The sequence below is a fragment of the Squalius cephalus genome (genome assembly GCF_949319135.1).
Source record: "Squalius cephalus genome assembly, chromosome: 1".
Lineage (NCBI taxonomy): Eukaryota > Metazoa > Chordata > Actinopteri > Cypriniformes > Leuciscidae > Squalius > Squalius cephalus.
This window is the reverse complement of record NC_137122.1, coordinates 20,832,308-20,850,644: the sequence shown is the minus strand read 5'-3', so window position 1 is coordinate 20,850,644 and position 18,337 is coordinate 20,832,308. Positions and strand designations below refer to the sequence as shown.

General features: G+C 41.1%; 1 protein-coding gene across 1 annotated transcript in view; it reads right to left on the bottom strand.

Moving 5' to 3' along the window:
- Positions 1 to 14,040, bottom strand: part of LOC307171263 (interferon-induced very large GTPase 1-like) — a gene marked incomplete at its 3' end in the record, with an annotated part of 37,424 nt that extends 23,384 nt beyond the window's left edge. Inside the window, exon 1 of the mRNA XM_079892774.1 lies at positions 9,482 to 14,040. Coding sequence (XP_079748900.1) covers positions 9,482 to 13,967 — 4,486 coding nt within the window. The 5' untranslated portion in view covers positions 13,968 to 14,040. The remainder of the gene's footprint in view (positions 1 to 9,481) is intronic.
- Between the last annotated feature and the right edge of the window lie 4,297 nt (positions 14,041 to 18,337).

The following is an 18,337-nucleotide window of genomic DNA, read 5'->3' as shown; positions in this document are numbered from 1 at the left end:
GTTGTTGATGGAGATGTAGGTGCAGAAATATTTGTTGGTGATGCAGGAGTTGTTGATGGAGATGTTGGTGCAGAATCATTTGTTGGTGATGCAGGAGTTGTTGATGGAGATGTTGGTACAGAATCATATGTTGTTGATGCAGGTGTTGTTGATGGATATGTTGTGGATGGAGAAGTTGGTGCAGAATCATTTGTTGGAGATGCAGGTGTTATTGATGGAGATGCTGGTGCAGAATCATTTGTTGTTGATGGAAATGTTGGTGCAGAATCAAATGTTGGAGATGCAGATGTTGTTGATGCAGGTGTTGTTGATGGAGATGTTGTGGATGGAGATGTTGGTGCAGAATCATTTGTTGTTGATGCAGGTGTTGTTGATGGAGATGTTGTGGATGGAGATGTTGGTGCATAATCATTTGTTGGTGATGCAGGTGTTGTTGATGGAAATGTTGGTGCAGAATCATATGTTGGTGATGCAAGTGTTGTTGATGGAGATGTTGGTTCAGAATCAAATGTTGGAGATGCAGATGTTGTTGATGCAGGTGTTGTTGATGGAGATGTTGTGGATGGAGATGTTGGTGCAGAATCATTTGTTGTTGATGCAGGTGTTGTTGATGGAGATGTAGGTTCAGAATCAAATGATAGAGAGGCAGGTGTTGTTGATGCAGGTGTTGTTGATGGATATGTTGTGGATGGAGAAGTTGGTGCAGAATCATTTGTTGGAGATGCAGGTGTTATTGATGGAGATGCTGGTGCAGAATCATTTGTTGTTGATGGAAATGTTGGTGCAGAATCATATGTTGGTGATGCAAGTGTTGTTGATGGAGATGTTGGTTCAGAATCAAATGTTGGAGATGCAGATGTTGTTGATGCAGGTGTTGTTGATGGAGATGTTGTTGATGGAGATGTTGGTGCAGAATCATTTGTTGTTGATGCAGGTGTTGTTGATGGAGATGTTGGTTCAGAATCAAATGATAGAGATGCAGGTGTTGTTGATGCAGGTGTTGTTGATGGATATGTTGTGGATGGAGATGTTGGTGCAGAATCATTTGTTGGTGATGCAGGTGTTGTTGATGGAGATGTTGGTGCAGAATCATATGTTGGTGATGCAGGTGTTGTGGATGGAGATGTTGGTGGAGACTCATTTGTTGTTGATGCAGGTGGTGTTGATGGAGATGTAGGTGCAGAATCATTTGTTGGTGATGCAGGAGTTGTAGATGGAGATGTTGGTGCAGAATCATTTGTTGGTGATGCAGGAGTTGTTGATGGAGATGTTGGTACAGAATCATATGTTGGTGATGCAGGTGTTGTTGATGGAGATGTAGGTGCAGAATCATATCTTGGTGATGCAGGTGTTGTTGATGGAGATGTAGGTGCAGAATCATTTGTTGGTGATGCAGGTGTTGTTGATGGAGATGTAGGTGCAGAATCATATGTTGGTGATGCAGGTGTTGTTGATGGAGATGTTGGTGCAGATTCAAATGTTGGTGATGCAGGTGTTGTTGATGGAGATGTTGGTGCATAATCATTTGTTGGTGATGCAGGTGTTGTTGATGGAGATGTAGGTGCAGAAACATATCTTGGTGATGCAGGTGTTGTTGATGGAGATGTTGGTGCAGAATCATTTGTTGTTGATGCAGGTGTTGTTGATGGAGATGTTGGTTCAGAATCAAATGATAGAGATGCAGGTGTTGTTGATGCAGGTGTTGTTGATGGATATGTTGTTGATGGATATGTTGTGGATGGATAAGTTGGTGCAGAATCATTTGTTGGAGATGCAGGTGTTATTGATGGAGATGTTGGTGCAGAATCATTTGTTGTTGATGCAGGTGTTGTTGATAAAGATGTTGTGGATGGAGATGTTGGTGCACAATCATTTGTTGGTGAAGCAGGTGTTGTTGATGGAGATGTTGTGGATGGAGATGTTCGTGCAGACTCATTTGTTGTTGATGCAGGTGTTGTTGATGGAGATGTAGGTGCAGAATCATTTGTTGGTGATGCAGGAGTTGTTGATGGAGATGTAGGTGCAGAATCATTTGTTGGTGATGCAGGAGTTGTTGATGGAGATGTTGGTGCAGAATCATATCTTGGTGATGCAGTTGTTGTTGATGGAGATGTTGGTGCAGAATCATTTGTTGTTGATGCAGGTGTTGTTGATGGAGATGTTGTGGATGGAGATGTTGGTGCATAATCATTTGTTGGTGATGCAGGTGTTGTTGATGGAAATGTTGGTGCAGAATCATATGTTGGTGATGCAAGTGTTGTTGATGGAGATGTTGGTTCAGAATCAAATGTTGGAGATGCAGATGTTGTTGATGCAGGTGTTGTTGATGGATATGTTGTGGATGGAGAAGTTGGTGCAGAATCATTTATTGGAGATGCAGGTGTTATTGATGGAGATGCTGGTGCAGAATCATTTGTTGTTGATGGAAATGTTGGTGCAGAATCATATGTTGGTGATGCAAGTGTTGTTGATGGAGATGTTGGTTCAGAATCAAATGTTGGAGATGCAGATGTTGTTGATGCAGGTGTTGTTGATGGAGATGTTGTGGATGGAGATGTTGGTGCAGAATCATTTGTTGTTGATGCAGGTGTTGTTGATGGAGATGTTGGTTCAGAATCAAATGATAGAGATGCAGGTGTTGTTGATGCAGGTGTTGTTGATTGATATGTTGTGGATGGAGATGTTGGTGCAGAATCATTTGTTGGTGATGCAGGTGTTGTTGATGGAGATGTTGGTGCAGAATCATATGTTGGTGATGCAGGTGTTGTGGATGGAGATGTTGGTGGAGACTCATTTGTTGTTGATGCAGGTGGTGTTGATGGAGATGTAGGTGCAGAATCATTTGTTGGTGATGCAGGAGTTGTTGATGGAGATGTTGGTGCAGAATCATTTGTTGGTGATGCAGGAGTTGTTGATGGAGATGTTGGTACAGAATCATATGTTGGTGATGCAGGTGTTGTTGATGGAGATGTAGGTGCAGAATCATATCTTGGTGATGCAGGTGTTGTTGATGGAGATGTAGGTGCAGAATCATTTGTTGGTGATGCAGGTGTTGTTGATGGAGATGTAGGTGCAGAATCATATGTTGGTGATGCAGGTGTTGTTGATGGAGATGTTGGTGCAGATTCAAATGTTGGTGATGCAGGTGTTGTTGATGGAGATGTAGGTGCAGAATCATATCTTGGTGATGCAGGTGTTGTTGATGGAGATGTAGGTGCAGAATCATTTGTTGGTGATGCAGGTGTTGTTGATGGAGATGTTGGTGCATAATCATTTGTTGGTGATGCAGGTGTTGTTGATGGAGATGTAGGTGCAGAATCATATCTTGGTGATGCAGGTGTTGTTGATGGAGATGTTGGTTCAGAATCAAATGATAGAGATGCAGGTGTTGTTGATGCAGGTGTTGTTGATGGATATGTTGTGGATGGAGATGTTGGTGCAGAATCATTTGTTGGTGATGCAGGTGTTGTTGATGGAGATGTTGGTGCAGAATCATATGTTGGTGATGCAGGTGTTGTGGATGGAGATGTTGGTGGAGACTCATTTGTTGTTGATGCAGGTGGTGTTGATGGAGATGTAGGTGCAGAATCATTTGTTGGTGATGCAGGAGTTGTTGATGGAGATGTTGGTGCAGAATCATTTGTTGGTGATGCAGGAGTTGTTGATGGAGATGTTGGTACAGAATCATATGTTGGTGATGCAGGTGTTGTTGATGGAGATGTAGGTGCAGAATCATATCTTGGTGATGCAGGTGTTGTTGATGGAGATGTAGGTGCAGAATCATTTGTTGGTGATGCAGGTGTTGTTGATGGAGATGTAGGTGCAGAATCATATGTTGGTGATGCAGGTGTTGTTGATGGAGATGTTGGTGCAGATTCAAATGTTGGTGATGCAGGTGTTGTTGATGGAGATGTTGGTGCATAATCATTTGTTGGTGATGCAGGTGTTGTTGATGGAGATGTAGGTGCAGAATCATATCTTGGTGATGCAGGTGTTGTTGATGGAGATGTTGGTGCAGAATCATTTGTTGCTGATGCAGGTGTTGTTGATGGAGATGTTGGTTCAGAATCAAATGATAGAGATGCAGGTGTTGTTGATGCAGGTGTTGTTGATGGATATGTTGTGGATGGAGAAGTTGGTGCAGAATCATTTGTTGGAGATGCAGGTGTTATTGATGGAGATGTTGGTGCAGAATCATTTGTTGTTGATGCAGGTGTTGTTGATAAAGATGTTGTGGATGGAGATGTTGGTGCACAATCATTTGTTGGTGAAGCAGGTGTTGTTGATGGAGATGTTGTGGATGGAGATGTTCGTGCAGACTCATTTGTTGTTGATGCAGGTGTTGTTGATGGAGATGTAGGTGCAGAAACATTTGTTGGTGATGCAGGAGTTGTTGATGGAGATGTTGGTGCAGAATCATTTGTTGGTGATGCAGGAGTTGTTGATGGAGATGTTGGTACAGAATCATATGTTGGTGATGCAGGTGTTGTTGATGGAGATGTTGGTTCCGAATCAAATGTTGGAGATGCAGATGTTGTTGATGCAGGTGTTGTTGATGGAGATGTTGTGGATGGAGATGTTGGTGCAGACTCATTTGTTGTTGATGCAGGTGTTGTTGATGGAGATGTAGGTGCAGAATCATTTGTTGGTGATGCAGGAGTTGTTGATGGAGATGTTGGTGCAGAATCATTTGTTGGTGATGCAGGAGATGTTGATGGAGATGTTGGTACAGAATCACATGTTGGTGATGCAGGTGTTGTTGATGGAGATGTAGGTGCAGAATCATATCTTGGTGATGCAGGTGTTGTTGTTGGAGATGTAGGTGCAGAATCATTTGTTGGTGATGCAGGTGTTGTTGATGGAGATGTAGGTTCAGAATCAAATGATAGAGATGCAGGTGTTGTTGATGCAGGTGTTGTTGATGGATATGTTGTGGATGGAGATGTTGGTGCAGAATCATTTGTTGGTGATGCAGGAGTTGTTGATGGAGATGTTGGTGCAGAATCATTTGTTGGTGATGCAGGAGTTGTGGATGGAGATGTTGGTGCAGAATCATTTGTTGGTGATGCAGGTGTTGTTGATGGAGATGTTGGTGCAGAATCATATGTTGGTGATGCCGGAGATGTTGATGGACATGTTGGTGCAGAATCATTGGTTGGTGATGCAGGTGTTGTTGATGGAGATGATGTGGATGGAGATGTTGGTGCAGAATCATTTGTTGGTGAAGCAGGTGTTGTTGATGGAGATGTTGGTGCAGAATCATTTGTTGGTGATGCAGGTGTTGTTGATGGAGATGTTGGTGCAGAATAATTTGTTGATGCAGGTGTTGTTGATGGAGATGTTGGTGCAGAATCATTTGTTGGTGATGCAGGTGTTGTTGAAGGAGATGTAGGTGCAGAATCATATGTTGGTGATGCAGGTGTTGCTGATGGAGATGTTGGTGATGCAGCTGTTGTTGATGGAGATGTTGTTGCAGAATCATATGTTGGTGATGCAGGTGTTGTTGATGGAGATGTAGGTGCAGAATCAAATGTTGGTGATGCAGGTGTTGTTGATGGAGATGTTGGTGCAGAATCATTTGTTGGTGATGCAGGTGTTGTTGACGGAGATGTTGGTGCAGAATCATATGTTGGTGATGCAGGTGTTGTTGATGGAGATGTTGGTGCAGAATCAAATGATGGAGATGCAGATTTTGTTGATGCAGGTGTTGTTGATGCAGGTGTTGTTGATGGAGATGTTGTGGATTGAGATGTAGGTGCAGAATCATTTGTTGGTGATGCAGGTGTTGTTGATGGAGATGTTGGTGCAGAGTCATTTGTTGGTGATGCAGGTGTTGTTGATGGAGATATTGTGGATGGGGATGTTGGTGCAGAATCATTTATTGGTGAAGCTGGTATTGTAGATGGAGATGTTGGTGCAGAATCATTTGTTGGTGATGCTGGTGTTGTTGATGGAGATGTTGGTGCAGAATCATATGTTGGTGATGCAGGTGTTGTTGATGGAGATGATGTGGATGGAGATGTTGGTGCAGAATAATTTGTTGGTGAAGCAGGTGTTGTTGATGGAGATGTTGGTGCAGAATCATATGTTGGTGATGCAAATGTTGTTGATGGAGATGTTTGTGCAGAATCATATGTTGGTGACGCAGGTGTTGTTGATGGAGATGTTGGTGCAGAATCATTTGTTGGTGATGCAGGTGTTGTTGATGGAGATGTTGTGGATGGGGATGTTGGTGCAGAATCATTTATTGGTGAAGCTGGTATTGTTGATGGAGATGTTGGTGCAGAATCATTTGTTGGTGATGCTGGTGTTGTTGATTGAGATGTTTGTGCAGAATCATTTGTTGGTGATGCTAGTGTTGTTGATGGAGATGTTAGTGCAGAATCATTTGTTGGTGATGCTGGTGTTGTTGATTGAGATGTTTGTGCAGAATCATTTGTTGGTGATGCCGGAGATGTTGATGGACATGTTGGTGCAGAATCATTGGTTGGTGATGCAGGTGTTGTTGATGGAGATGATGTGGATGGAGATGTTGGTGCAGAATCATTTGTTGGTGAAGCAGGTGTTGTTGATGGAGATGTTGGTGCAGAATCATTTGTTGGTGATGCAGGTGTTGTTGATGGAGATGTTGGTGCAGAATAATTTGTTGATGCAGGTGTTGTTGATGGAGATGTTGGTGCAGAATCATTTGTTGGTGATGCAGGTGTTGTTGAAGGAGATGTAGGTGCCGAATCATATGTTGGTGATGCAGGTGTTGCTGATGGAGATGTTGGTGATGCAGCTGTTGTTGATGGAGATGTTGTTGCAGAATCATATGTTGGTGATGCAGGTGTTGTTGATGGAGATGTAGGTGCAGAATCAAATGTTGGTGATGCAGGTGTTGTTGATGGAGATGTTGGTGATGCAGCTGTTGTTGATGGAGATGTTGGTGCAGAATCATATGTTGGTGATGCAGGTGTTGTTGATGGAGATGTAGGTGCAGAATCAAATGTTGGTGATGCAGGTGTTGTTGATGGAGATGTTGGTGCAGAATCAGTTGTTGGTGATGCAGGTGTTGTTGACGGAGATGTTGGTGCAGAATCATATGTTGGTGATGCAGGTGTTGTTGATGGAGATGTTGGTGCAGAATCAAATGATGGAGATGCAGATTTTGTTGATGCAGGTGTTGTTGATGCAGGTGTTGTTGATGGAGATGTTGTGGATGGAGATGTAGGTGCAGAATCATTTGTTGGTGATGCAGGTGTTGTTGATGGAGATGTTGGTGCAGAGTCATTTGTTGGTGATGCAGGTGTTGTTGATGGAGATATGGTGGATGGGGATGTTGGTGCAGAATCATTTATTGGTGAAGCTGGTATTGTAGATGGAGATGTTGGTGCAGAATCATTTGTTGGTGATGCTGGTGTTGTTGATGGAGATGTTGGTGCAGAATCATATGTTGGTGATGCAGGTGTTGTTGATGGAGATGATGTGGATGGAGATGTTGGTGCAGAATAATTTGTTGGTGAAGCAGGTGTTGTTGATGGAGATGTTGGTGCAGAATCATATGTTGGTGATGCAAATGTTGTTGATGGAGATGTTTGTGCAGAATCATATGTTGGTGACGCAGGTGTTGTTGATGGAGATGTTGGTGCAGAATCATTTGTTGGTGATGCAGGAGTTGTTGATGGAGATGTTGGTACAGAATCATATGTTGGTGATGCAGGTGTTGTTGATGGAGATGTAGGTGCAGAATCATATCTTGGTGATGCAGGTGTTGTTGATGCAGGTGTTGTTGATGGAGATGTAGGTGCAGAATCATATGTTGGTGATGCAGATGTTGTTGATGGAGATGTTGGTGCAGAATCATTTGTTGGTGATGCAGGTGTTGTTGATGGAGATGTTGGTGCAGAATCATTTGTTGGTGATTCAGGTGTTGTTGATGGAGATTTAGGTGCAGAATCATATGTTGTTGATGCAGGTGTTGTTGATGGAGATGTTGGTGCAGAATCATTTGTTGGTGATGCAGGTGTTGTTGATGGAGATGTTGGTGCAGAATCATTTGTTGGTGATGGAGGAGTTGTTGATGGAGATGTTGGTACAGAATCATATGTTGGTGATGCAGGTGTTGTTGATGGAGATGTAGGTGCAGAATCAAATCTTGGTGATGCAGGTGTTGTTGATGCAGGTGTTGTTAATGGAGATGTTGGTGCAGAATCATTTATTGGTGATTCAGGTGTTGTTGATGGAGATGTAGGTGCAGAATCATATGTTGGTGATGCAGATGTTGTTGATGATGTTGGGGCAGAATCAAATGTTGGAGATGAAGATGTTGCTTCAGTTGTTGTTGATGGAGATGTTAGTGCAGAATCATTTGTTGGTGATGCAGGTGTTGTGGATGGGGATGTTGGTGCAGAATCATTTATTGGTGAAGCTGGTATTGTAGATGGAGATGTTGGTGCAGAATCATTTGTTGGTGATGCTGGTGTTGTTGATTGAGATGTTTGTGCAGAATCATTTGTTGGTGATGCTGCTGTTGTTGATGGAGATGTTGGTGCAGAATCATTTGTTGGTGATGCAGGAGTTGTTGATGGAGATGTTGGTGCAGAATCATTGGTTGGTGATGCAGGTGTTGTTGATGGAGATGATGTGGATGGAGATGTTGGTGCAGAATCATTTGTTGGTGAAGCAGGTGTTGTTGATGGAGATGTTGGTGCAGAATCATATGTTCGTGATGCAAGTGTTGTTGATGGAGATGTTGTTGCAGAATCATTTGTTGGTGATGCTGGTGTTGTTGATGGAGATGTTTGTGCAGAATCATTTGTTGGTGATGCTGGTGTTGTTGATGGAGATGTTGGTGCAGAATCGTATGTTGGTGATGCAGGTGTTGTTGATGGAGATGATGTGGATGGAGATGTTGGTGCAGAATCATTTGTTGGTGAAGCAGGTGTTGATGGAGATGTTGGTGCAGAATCATATGTTGGTGACGCAGATGTTGTTGATGGAGATGTTGGTGCAGAATCATATGTTGGTGACGCAGATGTTGTCGATGGAGTTGTTGGTGCAGAATCATTTGTTGGTGATGCAGGTGTTGTTGATGGAGATGTTGGTGCAGAATCATTTGTTGGTGATGCAGGTGTTGTTGTTGGAGATGTAGGTGCAGAATCATATCTTGGTGATGCAGGTGTTGTTGATGCAGGTGTTGTTAATGGAGATGTTGGTGCAGAATCATTTGTTGGTGATTCAGGTGTTGTTGATGGAGATGTAGGTGCAGAATCATATCTTGGTGATGCAGATGTTGGTGATGATGTTGGGGCAGAATCAAATGTTGGTGATGCAGGTGTTGTTGATGGAGATGTAGGTGCAGAATCAAATGTTGGAGATGAAGATGTTGCTTCAGTTGTTGTTGATGGAGATGTTCTTGCATAATCAAATGTTGATGATGCAGGTGTTGTTGATGGAGATGTTGGTGCAGAATCATATGTTGGTGATGCAGACAAGTTACATGTATTGTCGTAAATAATTCCACTCAGTCCAATACTACAATGGAAAGCAACACTGTGATCTCCATGATTGTTTTCTATGGTGTTGGTGCAGACAGCTCCACAGAACGGACACTTAACCCAACAGCACTGACAGAAGTGATCAATCAGAATCTCATCTGGCCTGAACTTAAAAGTCTTTGTGTTGAATCCACTGCTGATTTCAGACATTACAGCAAGAAGCTCTTCTCTTATCACATCTTCTAGAAAGCTGAAATCATCAACTTCATCATGTTTCACTGCTCTGAGGTCTTTTTCAGAGAAGATCAGCTCATCTGAGAGCTCCCGTGTGAAACTCTTCAACCACAAACCAACATCTCCACTGTTCACTTGAACATGTTTAGTAGATTCATGTGCTGCTTTTATTATCTTCTGCTGCAAGAGTTTAATGTTCTCCTTCATCTTGGGTAAAACACTGGGACTGATTTTATCAGTGATGTACTGACTGACTTCATCTCTAATGAAAATCTTAAAGTGATCTCTGGGATTATCAACACAGTTCATGTATTTGTCAAAATCCTCCTTTTCTGCCAGTGTCTTCAGGATGTGTTTCTCCAGATTTGATCTGTTTCCATTCAGTGATGAACAGTTTTTCATTATTTCATCTGTCAGATCTCTGGCAGTCTTCTTGTAGACACTCTGCTCAATGGGCTCTTTAAGTTTCTGACAGATGATCTCAACAAAAATGGCAGCAGATGTTGCTCCATTACAGAAGTTCTGAAAAATACTGTAATATTTTGCTCTCTTCTTAACATATATTGCTTCTCTGAAAAGTGTGTGTTGGTCAGTGATCATCTTGTTTGCTCTCTTACAGACAGAATGAACCAAATCCATGAAGAATTGTTTCTTGAACACATATTTCACTTGTCCTTCCTCGTGTTCTGTTATTCTCTTCTTGATGTAATCTATGAGTTGTTGGATGTAACTGATTTTGTAACCATTATTTGAAATGTTATATGACTGAATCATCTTCTCTGTCTGCTGAGCAACATCTGTGATTAATGACTTGATTTCAGCTTCCTTCTCTAGAGACAGAGTTTGACTGTATCCAAATGTTTTTTGAATGTTTCTGTAAGCATCCTTTACAGGCTCTTTAACCCCCTTTTTTGTGGACTTTTTGAAAATAACATATTCACAATAACTCGACACAGTGAAAATCTTGGTGAACTCACTGTTCTCTTTAATGTGATCTACAGAAGCACTTTCATTGACGTCACTGAGGATATCTCTCACATCTCTCATTATGTCAATGTCTTTGACTGGAGGAGTGTCTGAGACAATCCTACTCACACTCTGTTCCCAAAACGAATCAAACGCTTTCTTAAGTGTTTCTTCATCATTTGTTTTGTTTTTTCGTTTTAGGGCAAGTTCTTTGCTATTTTCATAAAGAGTGTTTTCATGATCTGTTCTCTGAGCATCAATCATTATATTCTGTGTTTCTTCATCATTTGTTTTGTCTTTTTGTTTTAAGGCAAGTTCTTTGCTCTTTTCATAGAGAATGTTTTCATGATCATCAGACTTTTTCTTCAGGTCTCGCTGGTGAAGAATCTCATTTAACTTCCTGGTTGTTTCTCTCACAATATTTTCTTGGACATCTTTGATTTTGATATAAAATGATGTTTTCCACTGAATAATTAAATCTTTGTCTTTGTCTTTGTCAAAGAATTCTGACATTGATTTCTCCACTTCTTCACTTGTCTTTTTCAGTTCTCTTTGAAGATCAGTTTCCTCAACCACATGAATGGCTTCATTTTCTATTTGGATGTGTAGTTTGTTCTCAGTTTCCATCATGGCACTGCGAAGACTCCAGGACCACTTGCTGTATTCGGTCTCCAGTTTCCTGTAGGCTGAAATCTCCAGAGAATTTCTGAAGCTGAAGATGAATTGTTCTTTCAGTAAAGCCTCCCAGAGATCTTTAATACGATCTTTTAAATGTGTCAGCATCATTCCATGTGATTTTGAGGCATGAGACACAATAGATTTCTTTAGTTCTTGAATATTCTCACAGTAGTTTGGGTTTGGTGGTGCCATCGGTGGATTTCCCTCCCAGAGCTGAGCAAAATACTTCACATCATTCTGAACATCAAATCTAATGACATCACTGAAACATTCTGCATCATAAAGTTCATCTTTAGCAGCGAGTTTTGTCATCTCGTCCAGTGTCTCCTGCAGTCGTCTCCTTCCCTCCTTATTTTTCTCTCCAGCTGTGACGTCTGAAATGTTCTGATGCACAAACACACAGCTGGGATTCAGTCTGACCTTCTTCATCCTCAGGAAGGCCTGAACAACAATCTGAAGAATGTCCTTCATCTCAGATGGGTTTTCACCAAAGATGTTGATCAAGGTTAAATTTGCAAGACCAACAACAAATGTGGCCAATTCATTGTCATGATGTCTGATTGAACTTCCACTCAGTTCTAGAGCACGAAGACCCTCAGTATCAACAACCAGAATATAGTCAAAGTTCATCTGTGTTTTTATCTCGTCTGAGACTTTGACCAGCTGCATGAAAGCTCCTCTGGTGCACCTGCCAGCACTGACGGCAAACTGGAGTCCAAACATGGCGTTCAGCATGGTGGATTTCCCAGAGCTCTGAATCCCTAAAACTGACAGCACAAAGACTCTCTGGTCTCCCAGTTTCTGGATGAGTTTATCTAGAACAGCAGAGATCCAGATCACAGGAACATGAGCAGCATCTCCATCCATCAGCTCCAGTGGAAATCCAGAGATCATCATCTCTGCTGCAAGACTCGGGAGAGAAGAGAAGTCAAACTGCAGGTCTTTTTTGTTCTTCTTCACAGATGAACATGATTCATAGATCTGACCGATCTCCCTCATGATGTGCTCCATACCAAAGGCTGTGGCTTGAAGATCCTCAGATATTCTCTCAAGTTCTGCTTGTTTAGCTGTCAGTTTTTCTGGGTCATGTTTCTCTTTTAGCTTTAAGACCATTGACCATATTTCATCATATTTGTGATGAAGAACAGAAAATTCAGCTGATGTATATTCATCCAGGCATATTCCTAGCCATTTAATGAAATACATCTTATATCCAGTATCTGTGTTCATTTCTTTAATGAAGAACTTCATAAACTCACTGATGTCAGATTCATGCTGCTGTTCACGGATTTTCTTCATCTCAGTTAGTTTTCTGCTGATGTCCATTTCTAGTTCATCAGATTGAGGTCGATGTAGTTCTTTGTTCTTCTGACTCCACTGATGCCACAGTTTTCCCTGATGGGGCAGAAATGATTCTTTGATTTCTGTCAGATTTTTCTTCTCCAGTAAACTCATCATCTGCTGTGCTGCTTCTCTTCCTTTCCTGCAGTCTTCATCATCTTCCTCATCTACTCTGATGTCTGAGTGTTTGGACACATCTTCAAGTTTGAAAGTGGAAGATGATTCTGAGAGACAGTCATTTATAACTCTTCTGAGCTCTTCAGATACTTCTGACTGATTTCTGTCTTTCAGACCAATCCTATACTTTTTTTTCTTCACCACAGTTACAGCAGAATCATCCTCTGTAAAAAGACAAATGAGTGGCTTTGAGTCCTTGTAGAGTCGTTGAAGTTTTATCATGTTTTTGTCATTCTTCTGAAGTTGTGGTAGAAGAACAACATTGACTGAGGCCATTTCAGTGAGGATCTGCAGCTGTTTCTCATGGTCTCCTGCATCTCCGTGTAGATTACAGAACGCAACACAGTCCGTGAATTTATCATCATATGATCCAGAGGGGCAGAACCAGGCGATCTCCACCACTCCATCCATCAGGACTCTGGTTCTGCTGCTGCCTGGGCAGTTCCTGTGGAAGAACGTGTTGTGTTTCTCATTGATCTGACTGTTCATCAGCTGAGACTTGGATGAAGACACAGAGCCAAACCTGAAGAAAGACACCATTGGAGTTTGTGCCTTGTAGATCGGTTGGGTTTGACTGATGATCTCATTGTTGGTGTTTCTCATGTTCCAGCTCTTGTTGATTTGTCTGAATGTCCAGAGAGGAAACTCAATCTGTTGTTTGAATGGATCAGGAACAAGCAGAGGCAGAGCGTACTGACACTGGGACAGTTTAGTGACCATCAGCTGCTTCAGGAAACCATCAGCACAATTAAACACAGCCATCTGAACATCCATCGGGTGGATTCGCTCAGATTTACCTTCATTAGGCACTGACACTAAATTAAAAAAAAAATCATCAGAATCTGCCTCTTGTCCAAATGAATCATAGCTGCCTTGTTCATTGTGACTTTCCTCATTGGTCTCTTTAGATTTAATGTATCTTGCTCTGTAGTTCATCATCAGTAGTTTTTGTATGAAAGTCTGAACCAGCTCCTCTTCAGCACAAGACTCTTGGGAATGTAAAGAATGTACAGATGTTAATTGAAGAACATCTGCAGCTCTCAGTTTATTTTGATGTCTGCCTTCAAGATGAAGCCTGTGAAATAGATTCATTTTTTTTAGTCAACACTTCCTGTTGTAGGTGTTGATCTGTAGTGACTTCTGATGTTCCACAGTGCTTGTTTTCTGCCTGTTGAAGAAATAAACATTTCATTTACTTTGATCATTTTGTTTTGGTCAATTAAATAATAAAATCACTTAAGTCTGAACTTTACATTTTACAGTCGATAGGCATTTAGTGTATTTCTCTTGAATCTCTCCATCACACCATGACTGATTTTGTTCTACGAGTAGTGCTTTTGGATGGCTAGATTCATTTATGGTTGAAGTGTCTCTGTTCAACCCGTTTGTGTGTTATCTGCCTTCAGCTAACATTTTTTTGTTCTAAGAATGTTTTCCAAACATTCTGTTTTGGTTATGGAAATGTTAAACTATCCAGTTTTCTTGATGGTAGTGGAACGTTTATTTTAAGGTTAGTATAATGTTCCTGAAACATTCTTTCAACTTAATTTCTATTAACAACTCAACATTCTAGGAACTTGAACAGGATTTGTAACATTCCAGGTACATAAAAATGTCCAGTTTCCTTAATGTTAATAGAATGTCATGTAAAGGATGTTCCTGAAACATTATTTCAAACACCTACTGTTAAAAGCAGAATCACTGAAGGAAAGAGGAAAAACAAGAACATAAACTACAACTGACTTCCAGCCACAGCCTTAGATGAAATCATTTTTTAGTAAAAGAAAACATTAAAGCCTGGTTTCACAGACAGGGCTTACGATTAAGCCAGGATTAGACCTTAGAAGTCAGAAAAAAAAAAAGAAAAAAAAAAAAACATTAAGAGTCCAACTATGGGAAACACCTATACAAATATAATCACCACAATGGTGACTTCAAGTGTTTGTTCCTCTTTCCTTCAGTGTATCGTCACCAATGCTTGCTCAATCATTTCTTAACTCCAGCACTGCTACAATGTTATTTTAACACTCTGTGGTGTGAACACATGAATGTAAAACAGGGGATTTTGCTGTGTATCATCCAACTTTAAGCCAATTTTAAGCCAGAAAGTTAGTGACCCTTAATATTTAAAGGACTTTCGAAGAATGTTTTCTGCCAACATTATGAGAACATTCATCAAATAGCCTACTAATTACAATATGTTGCGATTTCATGAACATTGTTTTGAAAGTGTTTAATTCTAACACCTGCATAGCCAGTAGCGGTTTTTGGCACGGGCGAACCGGGCAATCGCCCGGGACGGCATTTTTGGGGGGGCGGCGCCACCGGCACGAGCAGAAAAAATAAATAAATAAATAAATCTGCGTCGCGAAGCGGTTTTCTATTATCTATCATTTCACTGTGTGGGGAATTGGCAAATTTGCGCCCTCTGCAGCTGCAGGCGCCCCTGCTTGCTGAGAAGATGCTGTGCACAGAAGCTGTTTGTTTGAGAAGGGGAAAGGGGAGGGGGCGCGGAGGCGCGGGCGCGGATGACAGTTCACCTCTGGGTCTCTCCCAAATGGAACGGACAAGGGGGGGGCGGGGGATCCATATAGTTATCTAAGTCAGTCACACCTTGACTTTCTTCCAAATAACGCACATTTCATTCAGAATATTATAAATACAGGCCTCTATATTTCCTGAACATTTTTGTTTTTCTGAATTGTCTGAATGGCTAATAAAAATAGGTAATACAAAACGATTACTTGGTCACCACCACCAAGCTGAATTGGTTTAGTATTGACTTCTGGTCGTGACGTCGTGAGTGACAGTTGGTATGGGGGGGATCAGGGGAAATCTGCTGATTGTCGATGTTGAGTGCCAAATAAGAGATGGACAAGAAAGGTCAAAGCCATCAGGTGCCCAATTTATAAACGAGCGAAAGATAAAGGTATGCAACTATATTTTCTCTGTATGATTACGGTATCCATGTCATGAATGAAGGGGCAATATTAATTGGTGGGTATAACTCTTATTTGTTAGCCTTTTTGCTATGATTCTTGCTATGCTTAACAATAATTCGGTTTTTACTCAAACACGAGATCTAATATCACCATAATATTGTGCTTTGCAACAAAACTGTTACAAGTTCAGTTATTACACTGCAAAAAATACAAATAATAGTATTTTTGTCTTGTTTCCAGTCCAAATATCAAACATTTCTTAAATAAAGATGCATAACGTTATATTACTAAAGTAGTAAAATGACATAAGATATTAAAGGTGCATTGCGCGAGAGTCTGAGTTTTCGCAGAACTACGCCCCCTCTGGCGGCAAGCGAAACTGCAACCAGAGGTGTGCACGCTCACGGACCACACGCACACGCACGCTTGCACGAGCTCGAGCTGGTCATAACCCAAGGAGCATCAGCCGCACAAATCTTTTGTTTACAATCATAATGTCTTCAGAGGTAATAAAGTTTTAAATCTGCAAGTAATTTAAAATATGTGAAAGGAAAGGCAATTGAGTAAATAACACACTTATGTGTGAGGGAAAAAATGGGGGTAGTAGAAAACTTCGTTTTTTATTCCCATCTATCTCCATGTTGAACTGTGTTATGTGTTTACTGTATCCACTTATGACTATTATTATGGAAACACGTTCATGAACAATATAAGTTATAACTTTGTAAAAGCTCAAAATTGTAATCATGATACCATACCATACACAGTCGGTCAACAAAGTACACCCAAATGTCTCAAGGTAATAAACAATCAAGTGGCACTATGACGTTACCATAAAAGCCAAACAGGCTAATCCGCCGAAGATTTGCGGGGGTTTAGCCTGTTTTATTGATCAGCTAAGTAGCATATTCCAATAGCAATACATCGTAATTAAGCAGTAATTTGCTCAAAATTTGTGTCTAAGTATCTAACTTATATATCAGCATTTTATATCACAATCATTCTGAACCTGATCACTGACAATGGTAAGTTAGTAAAACCTATTCCGATTGTACATTTATCTAGCTTACGCTAAAGCATTACACATTTTATGGATCGTCATTTATTGTCATTATTGGCCGTATCAGACATTAGAGAATGGGATATATCTTACCTTTTTATCAAGAAAAAAGCCAACTGAGGATCCCGTTTGAGCCCTAGAGCAGACCGGAGATCTCTCCATTTGTTGAAAGCCTTCCCTATGTTTACTCTCGTCTTACCCCGACGCCTGTCTGACTCCAATTTGGACCTTTTGGTTGCACTAGACAAAAGTTCTCTTTTTTTTTTATCTTACGTGGAGTTTGCGTTGGTGTTTGAAATGAACTACAAGCCGGTCTCTTAGAATCCATTTTCTACGGAGAATGGCGGCGTCGGCGCATACACAATCACAAACCTGCCAGACATATGAGCGTGCCGTGAACGCGCATGACGTCACGCCCAGTCTCAGATTCCGACCCGAATCCCTCTTATTTATTTTACTGTACAGGATTATAGAGGCAATCGCAGTGATCAGAGAAGGGCTCAGTCAGCCCATCAGGCAATTGTTTAAGCATGTATGGGTTAGAAAACGGGTATTTTTAACATGAAAAGTTGCGCAATGCACCTTTAAGTCTTGTTTTCTGGGGAATAAATAAAAATTGAGTTTTTGCTTAAAACAAGCAAAACATGATCTGCCAATGGGGTAAGAAAAATTATGTCCAAATTGGGGGGGGGGATTGGGGGGGCGCTCGAAGGGGGTCTCGCCCATGGTGTAATTCAATGTAGAACCGCCACTGTGCATAGCCTTTACATAATTTTAAGAGAGACGTCAGGAACAACTATGGGATAGGCTCCAAGTCCATACTTTCCCATGTTCCAAGGATGTTCTTTTAAAATGGGACACACAATCGTATTCATTTCAAGTTATTGTCAATCTAATGTTTAGAGCTCTTACAAAAAAAGAACATGCAATAAAACAATAAACTTGCTAATCTGAAGAAAATATCATGAAGCAAGGGCACAGAAATTCATTTCCCTAATCTTCTCTCTTCACCCATCCTAAACCACCCTCTTCCCACACCATTTCTCTTCACCCTGGCTAAAAAGTTAACAGTCTTTTGGAGTCTTTTTAAATGTCTCAGTGCAATTGGTGAAATTGTCTCAATTTCACAGCAGTCACTTATATTATGAGAAAGATTGAAAACTTAACAGCATTCTGTAGAGTCGAATATTTCTTTGTTCTGGTCTGGGTATTTAAGGGAAATTGGTAAAAAAAAAAAAAAAAAAAAAAAAAAAGGTCAACAGCGCTGTTTCTGTAACCAGAAAACCACCATACAGTGCTGAGTCTTGAGTCCTGCATTTAGAACTCATACAACTGTGGCTGTACTGTCCCCTTGTGGGAAGAGTTATTTGTGTTTTGAGTTTCTTGTGTTTTGTCCACGCAGAGCTACCGTAGTTCAGTTATGCTCCTAACAGTCCCACAGCAAGTCAAACTCCAGAGTC